The 18,458-nt window shown below is 34.4% G+C and overlaps 7 protein-coding genes across 17 annotated transcripts in view; 4 read left to right on the top strand and 3 right to left on the bottom strand.

Moving 5' to 3' along the window:
* LOC108974566 (probable serine/threonine-protein kinase DDB_G0278509) overlaps positions 1 to 1,786 on the top strand; it is a 19,051-nt gene extending 17,265 nt beyond the window's left edge. For both annotated transcript variants that reach the window (XM_018942476.1, XM_018942475.1), the window contains 2 exons: positions 251 to 449; positions 515 to 1,786. In XM_018942476.1, the coding sequence (XP_018798021.1) occupies positions 251 to 449; positions 515 to 1,533 (1,218 nt within the window). In that variant the 3' untranslated portion in view covers positions 1,534 to 1,786. The remainder of the gene's footprint in view (positions 1 to 250; positions 450 to 514) is intronic.
* A 2,616-nt stretch (positions 1,787 to 4,402) lies between these two features.
* LOC108974567 (folliculin) lies at positions 4,403 to 6,831 on the top strand. 3 transcript variants are annotated; one of them, XM_018942478.1, is made up of 6 exons: positions 4,403 to 4,698; positions 4,799 to 5,187; positions 5,254 to 5,775; positions 5,831 to 6,092; positions 6,155 to 6,257; positions 6,329 to 6,831. In XM_018942478.1, exons 2-6 carry the CDS (start codon positions 4,813 to 4,815, stop codon positions 6,447 to 6,449), a joined length of 1,383 nt encoding a protein of 460 aa, XP_018798023.1. In that variant the 5' UTR covers positions 4,403 to 4,698; positions 4,799 to 4,812; the 3' UTR covers positions 6,450 to 6,831. The 3 variants fall into 3 exon arrangements, with proteins under 3 accessions (XP_018798023.1, XP_018798022.1, XP_018798024.1); XM_018942479.1 differs by having other exon boundaries at positions 4,404 to 4,698; positions 4,823 to 5,187; XM_018942477.1 differs by having other exon boundaries at positions 4,403 to 5,187.
* A 26-nt stretch (positions 6,832 to 6,857) lies between these two features.
* LOC108974568 (60S ribosomal protein L18) lies at positions 6,858 to 7,979 on the bottom strand. Its single transcript, XM_018942480.1, has 3 exons — positions 7,889 to 7,979; positions 7,654 to 7,740; positions 6,858 to 7,494 (listed from the first exon to the last, which is right to left on the bottom strand). Exons 1-3 carry the CDS (start codon positions 7,889 to 7,891, stop codon positions 7,018 to 7,020), a joined length of 567 nt encoding a protein of 188 aa, XP_018798025.1. The 5' UTR covers positions 7,892 to 7,979; the 3' UTR covers positions 6,858 to 7,017.
* Positions 7,980 to 8,109: 130 nt separating this feature from the next.
* LOC108974564 (vesicle transport protein USE1) lies at positions 8,110 to 9,172 on the bottom strand. Of its 2 annotated transcripts, none has more exons than XM_018942471.1 (4): positions 8,962 to 9,172; positions 8,699 to 8,907; positions 8,308 to 8,628; positions 8,110 to 8,250 (listed from the first exon to the last, which is right to left on the bottom strand). In XM_018942471.1, exons 1-4 carry the CDS (start codon positions 9,102 to 9,104, stop codon positions 8,207 to 8,209), a joined length of 717 nt encoding a protein of 238 aa, XP_018798016.1. In that variant the 5' UTR covers positions 9,105 to 9,172; the 3' UTR covers positions 8,110 to 8,206. The 2 variants fall into 2 exon arrangements, with proteins under 2 accessions (XP_018798016.1, XP_018798017.1); XM_018942472.1 differs by having other exon boundaries at positions 8,699 to 8,898.
* Positions 9,173 to 9,396: 224 nt separating this feature from the next.
* On the top strand, positions 9,397 to 11,689 carry LOC108974563 (ras-related protein Rac1). The gene has a single exon (XM_018942470.1). It carries the CDS (start codon positions 9,651 to 9,653, stop codon positions 10,227 to 10,229), a length of 579 nt encoding a protein of 192 aa, XP_018798015.1. The 5' UTR covers positions 9,397 to 9,650; the 3' UTR covers positions 10,230 to 11,689.
* An 827-nt stretch (positions 11,690 to 12,516) lies between these two features.
* On the bottom strand, positions 12,517 to 14,128 carry LOC108974561 (calumenin-B). Its single transcript, XM_018942469.1, has one exon. The coding sequence runs from the start codon at positions 13,952 to 13,954 to the stop codon at positions 12,950 to 12,952; it is 1,005 nt and encodes a 334-aa protein (XP_018798014.1). The 5' UTR covers positions 13,955 to 14,128; the 3' UTR covers positions 12,517 to 12,949.
* Positions 14,129 to 14,457: 329 nt separating this feature from the next.
* Positions 14,458 to 17,328, top strand: LOC108974557 (membrane-associated tyrosine- and threonine-specific cdc2-inhibitory kinase). 7 transcript variants are annotated; one of them, XM_018942463.1, is made up of 6 exons: positions 14,458 to 14,596; positions 14,702 to 15,458; positions 15,576 to 15,774; positions 15,829 to 15,974; positions 16,122 to 16,516; positions 16,596 to 17,328. In XM_018942463.1, exons 2-6 carry the CDS (start codon positions 14,712 to 14,714, stop codon positions 16,780 to 16,782), a joined length of 1,674 nt encoding a protein of 557 aa, XP_018798008.1. In that variant the 5' UTR covers positions 14,458 to 14,596; positions 14,702 to 14,711; the 3' UTR covers positions 16,783 to 17,328. The 7 variants fall into 7 exon arrangements, with proteins under 7 accessions (XP_018798008.1, XP_018798004.1, XP_018798007.1 ...); XM_018942459.1 differs by having other exon boundaries at positions 14,699 to 15,458; XM_018942462.1 differs by having other exon boundaries at positions 14,458 to 14,631.
* The last annotated feature ends 1,130 nt before the right edge of the window (positions 17,329 to 18,458 follow it).

Here is an 18,458-nt window from a genome sequence, read left to right as displayed (position 1 = left end):
CCAAAGAAGCTGTTCATTTTTCGAAATTGCCAAAATCGGACCAACACAGCATATAGCGGCCGTACAAAGTGAACGATTAAGATCAGACCTTGTATTATTTGACAAGATATCTTCACGAAATTTGTCATAAATCATTGTCCGAGGAAACGGTATATTTTTCAAACAATTTCTTTCATATCGGACTACTATACATATGTATATGAATTCTTAAACTACCGCCAGACTTATAAATGTTCCCTAATTTTTTCAGACATTCCTTCCGAACCTCAAAATCTTAAAGGCCGCCTACAATAACATCACCAGATTGGAGAAGGATTTCCATGGCCTACCCGTACTGTGTCAAGCCAACCTAACCAGCAATCAAATATCGTCCATATCCTCGGAGTTAGTTTCGCAAACGAGATGCATGACCCACAACGTACCCGGCAAATTGGAGTTATATTTAGATGGTAAGTCACGCTAGAATATCACAGAACTTCCAAAATTTTACTAACCTCTTTCTAAACACCAACAGACAATCCAATACTTTGTGACAGTCGTCTCAACGAACTCTGTCCCATCATGCTGAAGCAAGAGACACGTATTCGTGGCAAATCACAATGCTTCGAAATTGACCAAGAAATCTGCACCGTGTTGCCGATGTTGTTCGTCAATAAATATCCACTGATTATACCAACGCAATTGAGTCAACAAGTGCTGGCCAATGCCAAGCCGGTCGTTATAGTACCACTACTCAATCCAACATTGAGTAATGGTGATGAAGTGTTGCCACCATTAATTGCACCGATTATAAAACCGCTACTAATCGCACCATTGCCACCACTGGCGACGACTACACCTTCAACAACAACAACTACCACTTCTACCACCACCCTCACAACCACAGCTGAAACTCACACTAGCGAGCAAGTAGCTACATTGGAAGCGCCCACATCCACTATGGAAACAAATGAAACTGGCGGCATCGAAGATSTAACTGCTAGSGWGGGCAATATCAATCCRGGTGAAGGCATTAATGTCAACGCCAACAGCACAATAACGGCAGCACCRAACACAACCAAAGACAAGCCGAACGCAGTTGATTTCAACAACAACACCATGGAGACACACGCTGCTGAAGGAGATGTCGCAATTGATGAGAAAGCACCCGTCRCAGCAGGTGATAGCGTAAGTGGAATACAAGCACATGAGGGMACACTACAGACGGCACATGCTATTTCGGAATTGACCAAAATCGTTGGAGCACCAGCAGTTGTGGCACCGCCGCCACCAACTGTGCTCGAAGAAGTGTTGGTCGGCAAGCCATTGCCGCCAGAGACGGCATCGTTGACGCCACCAACTGAGTACGCAACTGTTGAATATATACCGAATTTGGATGAATTCCTACCGGGAAATCGTCCGCCACCGAATGTACTCGAAGAGGATTCGAATTCGAATTCGGTGCATGAAGAATTCCCGTCGGTCGTGTTGGCCGATCTCGATAATGCACCGCAAAGTCTACTAACACCGGATGAACCACCCGAAAATCCTTAAATTTTAGTCACACACACACACACACACACAACATATTATATTACATCTACATTATTAAAATTTAAGTTTTCAATTCCCCTCTTTTCCACTCTCTGTCTCTCTCTGTCTATCCATCTAACTATCTCTCCTACTATTGTGCTGTCTACTATGTCCCACTTCAGGTTAATTATAAAGTAATTTAATTTTGATTACCGCATTTAGTTTTAGTAGTTGTTAGTTGCAATTAATATTATTATAACGGTTTGTTTCAATACGCATATAAATACCCACACATGCACATCCGAAATCCATATCAYGCACGCACACACTTAAACAAACACACAAACGCACGCACTCATATACAATTTAAATAAGCTCAATTTGCACTTACACACTCACAGCCACATACACACGCACACACATACGCAGAGCAAACACGACCATTTTCTATTTTTATTTTAATGTTAAAAATATTACAAGATTTAAGTTATTATTTTTTTAATTTTAAGTTACTGTTTCACTTGACGTAGCGATTAAATGTGAAGTAATAAATGTAAAAGAAGAAAGAAAAAACAAAAAACAAAAACAAAACGAAACAAAATATGCAAATAGGTAGTTCCAAAAGTGTAATAGTGAATTAACACGAAATATGTATACTATGTAAATGTTGATTTATTGTGACTAAAAATTACATAAGTTTAAATTTGTGATTATGCCAAAATTTATTCACTTCTATATATACATACATATATGCACAATATATATACTCATGTGTTTGTATGTATGTATTTGGTGATGTTTTACGTATACCTACATATGTATGTTTATGAAATCTACTTTTGGTAAATATAAACGATTAGAAATTCATTATTTTATTGAGCAGAAATAAAACTTATAAGTCAAACATTAATTCATGCTTCTTCTTATTTTGAAGAGAATTTGGTGAGTGTTTGACCGGTGGCAGCAGAAAGTATGAATTGAGTAAGACTTTAGCTATGCCATCTCCTCAAATATTACTCGGACTGGACCACTGGATTACTCGGAGTGGTACAACATTTTTTCTCGTTTATGCGAAGTTTGATCTCCATATGTTAATTATTATATATTTGGCAACTGTTTGTTTTCGTTGCGAAGAGATTGTTTGCCAATTTTTGGAATGAAATTGGGTGTTGCCAATGAAATCACGGCTTTGGAATCATTGAAAATGTAGTGGAAATTTTTGAGGAGTCTACTTTATCACGAGCACAAGTATTTGAGTGGCAAAAAACACGACCCTCGCTGCGTGAATTCAACGAAAACTTGTCTGGCGCAAATCATCGCTCCACCTCTGTTAATGGCGTTAACATTGAAAAGTCGAAGTGTTGACAACAGAGAGATCACAAAGGAGCTCAACATCTGTCATAGATCGACTTACATACTTTAGTTAATGTTTTGAGTATGAAGAGTAACACCTGTCTCTTATACACATCTAGATGTGTATAAGAGACAGCTGTTAATGGCGTTAACATTGAAAAGTCGAAGTGTTGACAACAGAGAGATCACAAAGGAGCTCAACATCTGTCATAGATCGACTTACATACTTTAGTTAATGTTTTGAGTATGAAGAGTAACACTTCATTCCAGGTCCAATTTAATGGTATGAACTTGAAGTTGTTATACACAGTTAATGGCATTTCCATGAATTATTTATTTATATAAGGCTTAAGTCATTTAAAACCTTTACAATGATATTCTAAGAGCGCAATAGGGAAATAGTTTTCTAAAAAAAACATTAGCAAATATGATTTTGTTATTATTTACATAGATATGCGTTAGAAATAGGATAACCTGTTCAGAAGCGCAGATTTATAATTGAGGTATTTCTATATGAGCTGTTTATTGACTGATTTAAATCACGTTTGCTATTTCCTTTTACTTTTTTTTAGAATATTTACGTTAATTTTTTATTCTTTTTGTTAATGTTGCYTTGATAAATGAAACCCTTCTAATTATAGTGTCACAAAGCGCGTGCGCGCTATAAATTGACTCTCAAGTAAACACATTGCTTTGCAAGCGAATAGTTTAAAGTAAAAATGCACAAGTACGTAAATAAATATTTGAAACATAAATAAACAGTAAACAAAGCTTAAAWTTCAATACAAATAAAGTTGTATATTTTTATAATAAGAGAAAATAATTCGTTTTATTTACATAATTTAATTAACTAAAAGTTCCCAAAATCAGAATTAAAAGTTCATAAAATATAAATTGTTGGAATATGTAAGTTTACCGACCAMTGTTCTAGACCATTGAAATTGATGGCCCTAAGAGCTCTGGTTTAAAATAGTATAACACGAATTTTGCAATGTAAATTCAAAAACAATATTTTTTTTWTATTTTAATAAGATTAACATATTTTTGTATATATTTTATGTTTAGCACTTTAGGCGGGTTAAGGCTTACCTTACTATCAAACCACAGATGACGCTGTTAAATGAAATCATAATTACGCTGCCAGTATATACACAATTTATTGTTATATACCAAAACTCCAATAAACTGAAAAAATTAAACTAGCATATACACACCATGCAACTTATAATCTACAAATAAAAAAATTGGATTAAATTTGTCATTTCCAACTTAAGAAACTCAAAGAATCATTAAGAGAAATCGCTAATCGCGCTCTTGGTTAATGACTGGGTCAATCAATTGTCAGTTGGCTTGCCCAATTATTTATAATTTTTAACTTTAAAACCGCTAGACTAATTGTAAAAAGGAAGATGTGTGAGGAAAGATAAAATATAATTTATTACATTTTCTTAAAATAAATAATACCAATAATTCGATTAGAACAAAAGCATTCCTATATGGCATCACTTCTTATTTGTTATCATGCAACCCTTTTGTTATTGTGTAAATAAATCAAATATAACAAAATCTTAAATGTTGAATTAAAGCTATTTTTACTAGTTTATATAAAATATACCCGAATAAGCAATAATTAAAGTGTTAATGGTTAAACAAGTACATATAAGAATAAATGAAAAATTCAATACAAGCTTATAAATAGCACAGCAAAAATTGTTAAATCCAGGAACAAATTTGTTGAAAAGTAATCCTGCGGCAGAAAAAACCAATTTTGCCAACACTTATATTAACCCCAAATACGGGTCTGGTGACGATACGATATAATAACCACTTAAAGTTAGTAAAAGCCATAATATGTTTACATAGTGAAATTATAAAAAATATAAATATCAAAGCTTTATTAAGTTTATTTATTAAATTAATAATATTAATAAAGACTTTAGTGATAATATGAATGCAGTTATAGCGCTCTGCCACTTCTGCGAGGCACATGGCCCTAGTGCGATATTTTGTACACAAACATTGCGAGATACAAAACTTGAAGAGCTGCAGATAAATCAACAACATGTAGAAAATAAACTTTGTTCTGCATGCAATTCCGTAGGGCAAACCAATGGCATGTACAGCAAAGATAATGAAAGTGGCGCTACTTTTTTAAGCACACAGACAGCTGCATTGCCGGATGTTCAATTGCTGATTAAACAGGCAGCTGTGCGAAGCCTTAGCTGTGAAATTAATTCCAACAAAGACGGAGGTTTTGTATTCTTTGGTGACTCTTCAAGGGGACATGTATTAAGTCACACATTTCAAGTAAATGATTTACAGGTAAATAATTTATCGATTTCATATTAACATATATATTTTTTATATAAACTGCTTTTGTTATTCTAGGCACGCGGATTCTATCAACTCTTCTCGATAATTGTTCTTATGAAGGATAAGTACTTTCTCCTAAACACAAAACCCTTTCTAGCAGAGCACCTGCGCAAAATATCCGCCGACATACAAGCATCAGCTAAAAAAATTAATGATGAGACAAAGGAATTGCCGCGTCAACGGCGTCTATCTAGTGCCCAAGTTTTAGTACAGACTCCACGCTCTTTAGTAGAATTAACTGGCGAAGAGAATATTTTTGCATTTTTACATTCACATTTTTCGTGGATATTGTTGGCCGGCTCACGATTTCTTACGGAACATGTAACTTTCGGCAATTTGCCGTGGTTGCCACCACAAAGCAGTGACCGTCCACCGCAACAGCGTTTGACCTATAACATAACACTGCCAATGTTGCAAAAGTACGAGGAAACAATTAATGATCCGGAGCGTGAAGAGTTTTATTCACTACGACATGTGAAGGAAGTGGTGCGACGAGAATTCAACACAATCGTTTACTGTGCTTTAACTGGCATAAAAGTATGTAAAAAATAATAATATAAAATAAATTCTAATTTTTTTTTTTAATTTACAGATAATTATTCGCGGTAGCTCAGATCGCACGTTAAATTTCATGTTGTGTTTGAAAAAACTACTACCAGAACCAATGCATAATCTCATGCGTATTGATGCCCAACATCAACATTCTATTAGTTCTGATTATAAAATAATATCTGTGTCAAACGAAATAGCAGTGCCTATGGCATGTAGCTCTGTGTATCGTGTAGACTTTTTGGATGATTCTGCTGATGGTCAGAAAGTTTGTGTAAAATGGCCAGGGGAATTGCCGAGAAAATGTATTTTAAATCAAAATGTTTTATATGTTCACATTTATATTACGATAGCTCTTATTTTGCAGGGCCCGACTTGATGGTAAAATTAATGAAGGCAGTGGACGAGAAACGTTTTACACCACTGGTGTTAAATAAGCAAACAAGAGTTTTAATGGAAGAGTGGAAAAAGTTCGTATATTCGCATTGTTGCATTAACCAACAGTAACGTTGAATTATTTTTTGTTCCTTATGTCTTATAGTAAAGTCATATGCCTAAATCAGGCAAAATCGTCTAATGGTCAGGCGAAATTAAAAAAAGTTTTAGGCGTGCAACCTCAGGACCAGCCGCTAATAAATTACTGGAGTGGACATTTGCAATAAGACCGCATGTACATATACGTAGAAACTTGCGATAAATAAAAGTCGGTCTAATGCGCACACRACTATATCAAAGCAATAATAAGAATTAAAGCTAATATATATAACATTACACATTAAGTCAATTTGATATCTTATACAAAATTGCGAATATACTTTACAAGATAATAATGGTTGTAATTTCAATAATCTCCAATAATAAATTTGATACTTTTTAGCACAAAATGTTATAATTCGTTGTTTTGATATATTCTAATTTGTTGGTACAAAGGTGTCCCCAATTATTTAAATGTAACTGTCACTCGTCAAACCACGAACTAAACTCTTGTACACGTAATTAATTTTTTGAATTTACTTTTACGCGAACAATATTTTTAATTGGCTGGGCACTTTTTATGAAAAACACACATGTTTTACTTTGAAAAAACATTAAAGTAATTAATTTTTTATTTGTATTACTGATACAGCGCAGGATGTCATGCACTCTAAATGTATAACCATTCTCGCAAACAAGAATTGCGTGGTTGTACACAATCTAATAACTAACGTAGAAACGTGCAAAATCGATTGTTTACTTCTTGTAACCACAGCTGGAACGACGACCACGAGCACGCTCAAATTTGCGACCCTTTGATCGGACATATGGTCGGGTGTGAGAGTGTGGCACACCGGGAGCCTTGCCGAAGTGCTTGCAAGCTGTGCGTGCAGTACGTTTACCTTGCAACAGCAATGTTTTCTTTCCAGTTGGCGATTTAAGTGCCAATTGATCGAAAGTCAATACTTTACCACCAGCCTTAATGATACGCTCGCGAGCTGTTTGTGAGACATGTAAAGCACAAATCGTCATTTTTGGTACTTTCAATAGACGAATGTCATTGGTAATGCTACCAACAACAACAACGGTAGCCTCGGGTTGATCGGCTTTCTTGAAGAAGCGGCTGACACGCTGCAACGACATTGGTGGGCGGTTAATTCTGCTCATAAACAGACGCTTCAACACGATGCGATTGAACTTCTTATTGGTACGACGCTGCAGGAAGCGGTACAGCTATTGAGGAGAAATATGATTGTTACTGTAATATAATTACAACACCATAGATACTAAACAAGTTAATTAACGATACGTACAATACTTTATTTACATATTATAGKAGAATAATCGTACGTAAAGTTAATTATACAGTCAATTAATTGGTTCAATACTTACCTTAACAAGAAGGCGCAAGTAAACATCTTGAGATTTGGGCTCAGTTCTGCGAACTTTGCGATCGTATTTGTGGCTGATATCGATACCCTGAAATGGTGCACAGAAAATATTTTCATTACATTTTGCCTAGTTTTAAAATCCTTGAGTTTTCAATGCATCGTATAGTTCGAAAATAAGAATAAACTACGATGTTTGAAAATAGATAATTATTGGAAAATTTTGGTTTAGGTCTTACCATTGTGGTGACCGGAAAAAGAAAGAGACAGGCAGAAAAAGTAATGTAATTGGTAATACTGGCTTATTTTTGACAGTTGCGATTTTGACACTTCCTATGCTTTGTTTAATGAACACTAAAAAAATTAAATTCTGTTCTAATACAAATTTGCAACCCTACGAATAGAAATTCTTTCGCTTAATATTCAAAACTTTTTCAGGAAACACATTTATTGGATAGAATGTATTCAGTTTATTTCTTGAATTTGTTTAGTTATATGTTTTACTTAAATAAACGAGTAAAATTAAGATGTTTATGCTATCACTGGATATGTTCGGTCTAAACTTTCCTCTTTTTCATAATTTTCATGAATAATACCATACCTGAAATTAGAATAAATTTAAACTAATAAATACAGCAAATCTGGTGATTTAACATACCAATAAATACTGTAATAACGAAAGCGAACATCAGCCACATCCAACATTTCCATGCATTACGTGAATGTTCAGCTAATTTTTCCGTTTCTTTATTCAATGAATTAATGTTGCGATCAGCCATATTTGTAGATCTTGAAGCTACTTCAGTATCCTTCTTTATTATCCGATTTGCGGTCTCTGTCTGCTCTTTCAGATTTCGCGTTAGTGACAGCATATGCTCAGTGATTTTTTCTTGAGCTTCATTATAATATTTAACCGCTTCATTCATGTTATCAGCATTTGCTACATTATCATCTGGTTTTCGTCGGCGAAGTGAATCTTCTGTGGATATTATACACAAAAAAAAAACAATACTAAGATTGTTTACACCTTTTACAAACTTTGAACCTACCATTTAGTAACTCTTTTCGTATATCTGCATAATGTTTCGAACTTTGGAGTTGCTTCATTTCTTTTATTGCMTCCTCACCAGCTTCATATGCAGGACGTAGTTTAGATCGTAGGCTCTTTACAGGTGGTGGACTATCTATGTAATTCGTAAGAATCTTCAGAGCCTGTAGTCGTTTTGTATAATCTGCAATTTTCATATTACTACTTAAACTGAAAAGGTAATGCCATTATCATAATGCTCAAGCCAGTAAATATTGCACTAACTCGTCAAATTCCTTGAGTTCCTCTATCATTGTATCCAAAGATTTTATAAACTTTTTCAAACGCCAATAATTTGCTTCGTCCTTTGATAGCTCTTCGCAGTTGGACAGAAGTGTTCTAATATTTACATTTAGTTTAGTAGCCATAATATAAAATTTTTGCACATAAAAACACGTATAAACAATTAATAGAAAACTGAAACGTCATATAGGCAGTGCACTCTATTGACAGTTACTATCAACAGAGTTGTCCATTTCGTTTTAATATGTGGAAAAAGTGTAATATCATGCAAAAAATTATTAAATAATAATGTGCTTTCTATTACGTTAAAACAGTAAAAAAGCAAAATTTATTAACATTCTCTAATTCTAAATTTCATAGTTTGATAAATAGCATATTTTACTAGAAATAAATTATTCTCTCTATTTGTCACACTGAACATACAACACGTTAGATTGCATTGCTGAACGCGTATTCACTACATAAAAATCATAATTGAAGGAAAATTTGGGGAAAAGTGAACTAAACGCACAATCACACAACAAAGAAGAAAAATTATAAATTCCAATTAGTTTTTGATAAAAAACTATTACCAATCCGCACAGAAAAAAGCATTTAGTTAATTAATTGTTTCTTTTCGTCTCTTATATCGATATCGTGTGGGATAATCTCAGTTCCCCGCCAGTAGCAAAATGCAAGCAATTAAGTGCGTCGTGGTAGGCGATGGTGCGGTGGGTAAGACTTGCTTACTTATCAGCTACACAACAAATGCCTTTCCTGGTGAATATATCCCCACTGTGTTCGATAATTACTCGGCAAATGTAATGGTTGATGCCAAACCCATTAATCTTGGACTTTGGGATACTGCCGGACAGGAAGATTACGATCGGCTACGTCCATTATCCTATCCACAAACTGATGTTTTTCTTATCTGCTTTTCTTTGGTGAATCCAGCGTCATTTGAGAATGTGCGTGCTAAGTGGTATCCGGAAGTGCGTCATCATTGCCCTAACACGCCCATTATATTGGTGGGTACCAAATTGGACTTGCGCGACGATAAAAACACTATTGAGAAACTGCGTGACAAAAAACTTGCACCTATAACTTATCCTCAAGGATTATCTATGGCAAAAGAAATTGGTGCTGTTAAATATTTGGAATGTTCGGCACTCACGCAAAAGGGTTTAAAAACAGTATTTGATGAAGCCATACGCTCCGTCCTTTGTCCAGTGCTGCAGCCCAAATCGAAACGTAAATGTACGTTACTCTAATTTGCCGCTACTTCAAGCCGTGCGTCGCATAGTGGACGTCGGAAACCAAGCGACAGCCAAAATAATTGAAGTTTAAACGGGAAAACGCCCATCGCATGTAAACAATTTAATCGAAAACAAAGAGAAAAATCAAAATAACCAAAAATAAATTAATATAATACATTTGAAACATTTGGAGCGCTATTCTTGTTGTGATAAATGCGGAATGTAACATCATCTATAAAAAGCTATTGCTTCCAACAAAGTCCCACAGACAGCCGAGTTTTTGATGTTAAATGTTGTCAATATCGTCTATAAAATTTCTTTACTAATCTTAAATAGAAAAGCCATTGCTTGTGCTTGTACAAGTGACAGATCGAACAGACATTTGTTTCCGCATAATGCYATATATCTAACTTGGCGTCGATGCACAATCGGAGCGAATGACTAATTGCATTAATTTCATTATTTAGGCTATAATTTCGGGAGCTGAATAAATAATCGCGATAGAGATTTCTCYTAGAAATAGTCAAATAGCAGTTTCATATACTAAGGATGAAAAATTATATATATAGTTTATATTACCATTTTATCTTGAATATTTGTGAAAACTATCCCAACATTTTTCCTGTTTATTTAGTATTATGTGTAACTTTTGTTGCTTCATTGAAAATAATTTTATATTCTCTTTTCTTGCACATTGATTTAAAACTAAAAGTTTTGATGTCAGTTAAAAAATAAAAACGCAAAGGCTATAATCCTATTGCTCTGGAATACGTAGAATCGATAAYGGTTATAAACAATGAAAACGATTAATCTTTTATATTATAAAAGTGCTTTTTTAAATTAAAATTATATAAAATAAAATGTGTAAATCAAAAATTAATGGATTGAACAGTGTTAGAAAGGAAATTAAACCAAAACAGAAAATGATTCATGAATAACTAAAAACATATGTATGTAATGGAACTCAAAATGGAAATGTGTTAGTACAGTTCATATAGAATAATAGGCATTCATGTTTATCTACTAATAGTTGCCGTAAACCAAATGTTAGCCAACTAACCAAAAATTAACCACGATTGAAAAACGATGAAAGTTTATAAACTCACATGCGGATATACAAAACTAAAAAAATGTTTGCAAATTGTATGTATAATCTATTGTAGTTGTATTTAATACCAAAATATATATGCAGATGCTCATATGGAATCGGAAAATCACAAGTGGTTGAATTTCCATGCTTGTGTACAATTTGTAATGCGTTTAAATAATTATGAATTTCTATGCGTAAGTTTAGGTACGAATCATCGATACATATTYAGACAACTAACTATATACATGCAGATGAGTAAATCTTATGATTACTACAACAGAAAAATTAATTGAAGTTAGTTTCATTACATATTGATGGAATTAATAATACTAATTGAATGTGTGTCTCTGATAAAAAATAAATTAATTGAAAATTCGTAAAATAACTTTAATAGTTTTATTTAACAATGAAAATGATTATATTGAGGAAAACGTTATACTTGAGTTACAAACTACAGTCGCTCGAAGTTTTATGTTCCCTGATAACGCTTCAATACTCAACAACGGTCATCCTGGGTGCACGCTGGCTAAATATCACAGTATACATGTAGTACATATGCTTCCATATTTATGTAGATATGTGATATAATGCTAAGAAATTGTGTTTAATGCCTTGCGCCGTTGTAGGAGAGTGTCAGTTCGTATTCATTCAGCAAAGTAAATCTAAACAAAAAAGTCTAAAAATAAAATTTACGTAGACATTAATAAGACGAAAAAAATTAATTTTAAGCGTATGAATATATGTACAATTGTATGTATGTATATATGCAATAATTTTTCTATTTGCATTTGCAGATGCATAGGTATGTATATATGTACATATAACTAACGCCTCTTTCTGTATTATGATCTCTATTATTTTTTACTGCATATTCCTACGTAAGTATGTATAACATATGATGACTTATTTGTATGTACAYACGTATGAATAAAAATTCATAAGCACACAATTGGTACAAATACWGTAATATATACATAGAGGAAGTTAAATAATATGAGACACATTTGCTTATCTCAACCCCATTAGACCATCGCGACAACTATGTGWTTGTTCTGGAACTGTTTGCGTGGCTTTATTCCAGTCATTTTTGTTTGTAGGATTTCTAAGTTTCATATGTAGTAGTCGACACACAAAATATTGCTGACCTTTGCAGTACAATCAAATATATGTTTATCTCTTGGTATAAAAAAATTTCATAATAAAAACCAAAAGTTTCATAGTTGTATTTGGCATTTATTACAAGTATAATGCATCTACAGAATTATTAAACTTGTGAAGCCAAATGCACATTCTTAAATATTTATGTAAATATTTGAATTATATACTTTTTCGAAGCATCTTTACATTAAATATGTAAATATTAGTAGAAATTATAGTACATCTAATGAACATTTTTGGCACATTTAAGTAACATAAAGTAATTTGGAGTCCAAAGGGTTTAAACGTACATTAATAGTGTGTGCCGGTTAAACTTATTATTTACGTTAATGAGTTTATATTATTACGAGTTACAAAAGGCAAGTGTTAGCACATGAAAACTTTTATACTAATATAGTACTACTATTAGATATTAAACATTGATTCTTTCAATTCGAGATAGATAATTTGTCCTTTGTGGCATTAAGAATTTTCAAAAATATTTAATTTAGAATTCATCATGACGCGCTAACGCCTCGCCAAAATCAGTCGCTTGAGAGCCAACGAACACGTCATATTTTTCCAAAATTTCTTCCTTCGTTAGTTTTTCATCGTCATCAGTATCCGCTTCAAATAACAGATGTTTTGCTTCACTTTCAGCGTGATCAAAATCTTTCGGAACGATCCAAGTGCGTACCTCCTCACGGTCCAAAAAGCCGTCACCATTTATATCACGGAACTTAGCAAAGCCTTCCCTTTCACTTTTAACCCATTCAGGTTCTTCATCGTTCGGTTCAGAATTACGGTACATGTCTGCAATGTATTCATCTACACTAATTTTCCCATCTCCGTCGGTATCAATGTCCTCAATTGTTTCCGTTAGCACTATATCTTTCATGTTGGRATGATCTTCTGGATGCAAAAATGCGGTGAACTCTTCACGTGTTAGTTTATCGTCTAAGTCTTTATCAGCGACTCCCCAACGCCGACGATCCCGTTTTAGTAAGCGTTTGAAAGACATGCTATGTTCATCGTTTTCAATTTCTTCTTTGTCCATGGTATCCAAAAAGCCATAAACATTATCCCGGTAAACCTCCCAGCTGATTGTATCATTGTTGTCTGGATTATGCATTTTCCACGTACGGTTAACATCTTCGTCTATGTAACGACGTTGTGTATATTCAATCCATCGTTTGAGCTCCGAAAGTGTTACAAATCCATCCTTGTCATCATCAATTCTATCAACGATGAGACCCAAACGTCGTTTACTCTCTTCCGGCGGCAGTTGATCAAATGATTTTGCTTCATCTTCACCCAAGAAGGCTTCATGATCATACTGTTTGTTGTGATGACCACCTTCAAAATGTTTCTCACCATCTGAATCATGATCTAATGGTGTGTGTGGTATGTCACCATCAATAATTTCCTCATCATCAGGCTTGGGAATACCATATGCCAAGAAAACTACATTTAAAAGTAGAAGCAGAGCCAATGATAAACGAAACACCACCATCCTTATATCAATCCCGATGTCTTATCAGAAAACTTGTATTATTACTAAATTATGTATAAGACGTTTCTCCGCGAATAAAACTATTAGAATCAACAAGCGTTGCGATAATAATGCAATATGTTTTTAATTGCTTTTTATTAAATCAATTTTGGTCAACGGATACGTGTACTTAGAGAACAGTGTTGTTTGTTTTGAAATGTATAAAACATCCCCTTTATAACTAGTACAATTTTAGAAAAATAATTGCATTGTTACAATTTAAGTAAGATTAATTGTAGGAAAAGGTGTAAATCGTTTTTGAAATTATTATTAAACATGTTCTAGTTCTAAAATTAAAAATAGTGGGTCTGCTTATCGAAATATCCTAATCGTATAAACTTGTATTTTGCAACACTGCAACATTTTTCTTACCCATATGGGAATTACTACACAAAGCTGAACTGTATAGAACTTTATGAAAGCGGCGCGGCACTGTCATTCAATTTTAAAAACGGCGTTTTTGGTTTTGTTGTTGCGGTTCTTTCTTCATGTGAAAAATCTATTTTCCTTTTATATATTGTCGAGTTATAATTATCGGAAAAGTAAAATTTAAGGATAACTGAGTTAAATGTGTGATTAACCGTAGTTTTGTATATGTGAAAAGTAAACCAGACTTTTATTTAATAGAAAAATAAAAAGTATTCTTGCATTATATTATATATGTAAATACTTACATTATTTAATAATTGTTTGTTATCTTTGCAGTAGATCAGAAAATATGACTACCGAATCTGCTCTTCCGCTACCGCGCTTGCCTGTACCGGATATTCGTGCCGAAGTAGCGTTCCAACATTCACAGAAACAAAACCAGAGGATACAAGAATGTCGACTTCGCCCACCGAAGTTACGATTGGCAAACCGTAGCCACTTATCAACGTGTATGTCCACAACAGCGCATGCGATTTCATTCCGTGGTGAATCTGATGGCAATTGCAATGCATTACCCGAATTAGATGCCAATGCGTTGAGCGGTTCATATGATCGCTCAATGAACGAAACTTATTTTGAACAATGTTTTACGTGCCTCGCCAAAATTGGCGAAGGCTCATTTGGCGAAGTTTTCAAAGTCCGTTCTAACGAAGATGGACGTATGTACGCGATAAAAATGTCAAAAGAACTATATCGCAGTGAGCATTATCGACAAGAACGACTGGAGGAGGTGCGTCGTTATGAGCAATTTTCCGGTCATGCAAATTTTGTGCAATTTTACCGTGCGTGGGAGCAAAACGACCGTTTATACATGCAAATGGAACTATGTCGTGAAAGTTTGGATAGATATTTAGTACGTCGCCGACATATACCTGAAGAAACGATTTGGAATATTTTACTAGACTTGTTRCTTGCATTAAAGAATCTTCATGACAGAAATCTCATTCATTTGGATATAAAATTGGATAATGTTCTGATAGGCGATGACGACAGTTGTAAATTGGCTGACTTTGGTTTGGTTATTGATGTAGATAGAGTAAGTATGAAATTTATATTTTTTATAAACGTTCATTTAGCTTTACAAAATGTTTTGTCTGTTTTTATTATTGTTGAATAATTCTTGTAATTAAAAATATTATAAATTTTTTTATAGGCAAACCTCCACCAAGCAACAGAAGGAGACTCTCGTTACATGGCGCCGGAAATACTACAGGGAAAATTTTCGAAAGCCGCTGATATTTTTAGTCTGGGAGTTGCAATGCTTGAATTGTCTTGTTATTTGGAATTGCCACACAATGGACCATTATGGCAACAATTACGTAGTGGAGTTTTACCACAAGATTTTATGAAAAGTAAATTTTTCAAGCAATAAAAAAAAATAAATAATAATAATACATTTTATGTAGACATATCACCGGAACTAGAAGTACTCATAAGACAAATGATGTCGCCAGATCCTGATTCTCGACCAACTGTGGACCACCTTTTAAGTCATAAAAAGCTAGTTTGCTTAATGGAGCGTAGGGATCGATGGAAGCTATTAATAAAAATGGTACATATAGAACAGTTCTAAATTTTGAACTCCCACATRTAAAGTGTTCCTTAATACACGTTTCTAATTCCTACAAATTTCAAGAGTATACAACTCTATACTGCCTTACTAGTTATAAATAATTATACAATATTTATTTATTTACAGAAACAAACAATACGCCGTTCACGCAGAGTGGCGTGGTCAAAATTGTGTAATTTGAAGCAAATAATTTTTAATTTCGTCACATCTATTCTTAGTGCTTACATGCACCGCGATGCGGCCAGTAATGAACACAAACTGAATGGTTCTCCGCGACAACAAAATCTTAGAGATAAGCGACCACCTATGATCTCCCTGCCTTTACATGCATCAACACCTACCGCAGGAAATGTGCGAAATACTCCAATCGAATTTTTACCAGGCGAAAATTGCTTGCATTTATCTCAGCAAAGCACACCTATTACGTTTTCGACGCACAATAAAATTGTAAACTCAACTCCAGTAAATCACAACAACCACAGTTTCCGCTCTCGCAAGGATTTAACTAAGACAAGTTTTAAGTAAATATTTGGTTTACCGTAATTGAGTTATATATATTTATTAAATTTATATTTTTTGTTTTTGTTTTTATTGATACAGAGCGGTAGAGAACGAGTGTGGCATCGAAAATTTTAATGACATCCAATCTTCACCAACCGCAATAAGCCGACCAAATAGTTTCCTCAATTTAGAGGACTTGGAACAGAATTCACAACCTTTTATCTCATTGGATAAATCGAGTCTTCAAGAGTGCCGAAAGAAACTCTTTACAAAAATGGATAATTAAATAACTACTAGATATCTAGAGAGCAGCTGCTTTGGTAATAATTGAAAATTTACGCCAAATTCGTAAGAGTTTAAATTAATATAATATTAATATATTACTACATAACAATAATAATAATTGCATACAAGCCTCAAGAAAAACGTATGCTTTTTTACGTTAGATGTATGCAGAATTACGTAAATTCTACGCAGGAGCACACACGTATTTAGCGCCTGTAATAAGTGCTATTTGCTCAAAAAAGTTAACTGAAAATTTAATTGAATTAATGTTTGTTTTGTTGTAGTCTGGTAGGAATGTAAGTTATATTTTCGGCGATGCATATGTGATATGTTAATACAATATACTTTATACATACATACAAACTTATATAAAAATATTATATACGAAATGCACAATGCATATTTTGTTGATTTTTATGAATCATATACATATAGATGGATAGTAGGTGGCTGTTAATTTTTATCTGCAATGCAAATATCCTTTAGCCAAATTAAGTATGAAATTTTAAAACAAATCAAAAATAAATAGATAAATGCAAAAGGAAAATTTAAAGTGGTTTTTACATTTTAGTCATGGCGCTGATTTTTTTTTTGGCTGTTTAGTGCCAATTKGAGATTCCCAGTGTAGCCAGGTCCATCTCCWTCTGGTCTTTTCAACGAAGTGTTGTTGGCAGTGCTTGGCCGGATAAAAATCCGGATCCGTTTCGGTTAAGTTCCCGACTGACGAGGCACCGGAAATACAGTACTTCGTCGAATACTCTCAGAAATGGTGTGTTTTCATCCATTCGAACGACATGATATAGCCAGCGTAGCYGCTATCTTTTAATTCGCTGAACTATGTCAATGCCGTCGTAAATYTCATACAGCTCATCGTTCCATAGAATGCGATATTCGCCGTGGACAACGCGCAAAAGGACCATAAATCTTCCGCAGACAACTTCTCTCGAAAAATCGTAACGTCGACTCATCAGATGTCACCGTCCATGCCTCTGCACCATACAATATAGCAGTACGGGATGAAGATGACTTGTAGAGTTTGGCCTTTGTTCGTCGAGAGAGGACTTTACTTTTCAATTGGCTATTCAATCCGAAGTAGCACTTGTTGGCAAGAGTTATTCTCCGTTGGATTTCGAGGCTGACGTTGTTGTTGYTGTTAAKKCTGGTTCCGAGATGAATGAAAATATCTACGACTTCGAAGTTATGACTGTCAACAGTGACGTGGGAGCCAAGTAAAGTAAGTCAAAAGCAGCTTTGAAATCGACAAAGAGGTGATGACTGACGATCCTCTTCTCAAGGGTCTTTTCCAAGTTTTGGCGCATGGTGAATATCTGGTCAGTTGTTGATATTCTAGGCTTAAAGCCATACTGATAAGGTCCAATCAGTTTGTTGACGGTGGGCTTTAATCTTTCACACAATACGCTCCAAAGAACCTTAGAGGCGACGTTGAGGAGGCTTATTCCGTTGTAGTTGGCACAGATTGTCGGGTCTCCCTTTTTTGTAGATTGGGCAGCGCACATTTAAATCCAATCGTCTGGCATCATATTCTGCAAAGAAGCTGATGCATGCTCCGTATCAGTTCTTCACCGCCTTGTTTGAATAGCTCGGCCGGCAATCTATCGGCYCCCGCCGCATTGTTGTTCTTCAGAYGGGTAATTGCTATTCGAACTTCTTCATGGA

Source organism: Bactrocera latifrons, unplaced genomic scaffold (genome assembly GCF_001853355.1).
Source record: "Bactrocera latifrons isolate USDA-ARS-PBARC rearing strain unplaced genomic scaffold, ASM185335v1 scaffold_567, whole genome shotgun sequence".
Taxonomy (NCBI): Eukaryota; Metazoa; Arthropoda; class Insecta; order Diptera; family Tephritidae; genus Bactrocera; species Bactrocera latifrons.
Note: the sequence above shows the minus strand (reverse complement) of the source record. Positions and strands in the feature narration are given on the sequence as shown.

Bases quoted from the DNA above. Each gene is read 5' to 3' on its own strand.
- LOC108974563 (XM_018942470.1), top strand. From the start codon at position 9,651: ATGCAAGCAATTAAGTGCGTCGTGGTAGGCGATGGTGCGGTGGGTAAG.
- LOC108974568 (XM_018942480.1), bottom strand. The intron at 7,495-7,653 runs GTAAGTATTGAA...TCTCCTCAATAG, and splicing joins ACTTGCGCCTTCTTGTTAAG to CTGTACCGCTTCCTGCAGCG.
- LOC108974567 (XM_018942478.1), top strand. From the start codon at position 4,813: ATGAATGCAGTTATAGCGCTCTGCCACTTCTGCGAGGCACATGGCCCT. The intron at 5,188-5,253 runs GTAAATAATTTA...TTGTTATTCTAG, and splicing joins TTCAAGTAAATGATTTACAG to GCACGCGGATTCTATCAACT. The intron at 6,093-6,154 runs GTATTTTAAATC...CTTATTTTGCAG, and splicing joins AGGGGAATTGCCGAGAAAAT to GGCCCGACTTGATGGTAAAA.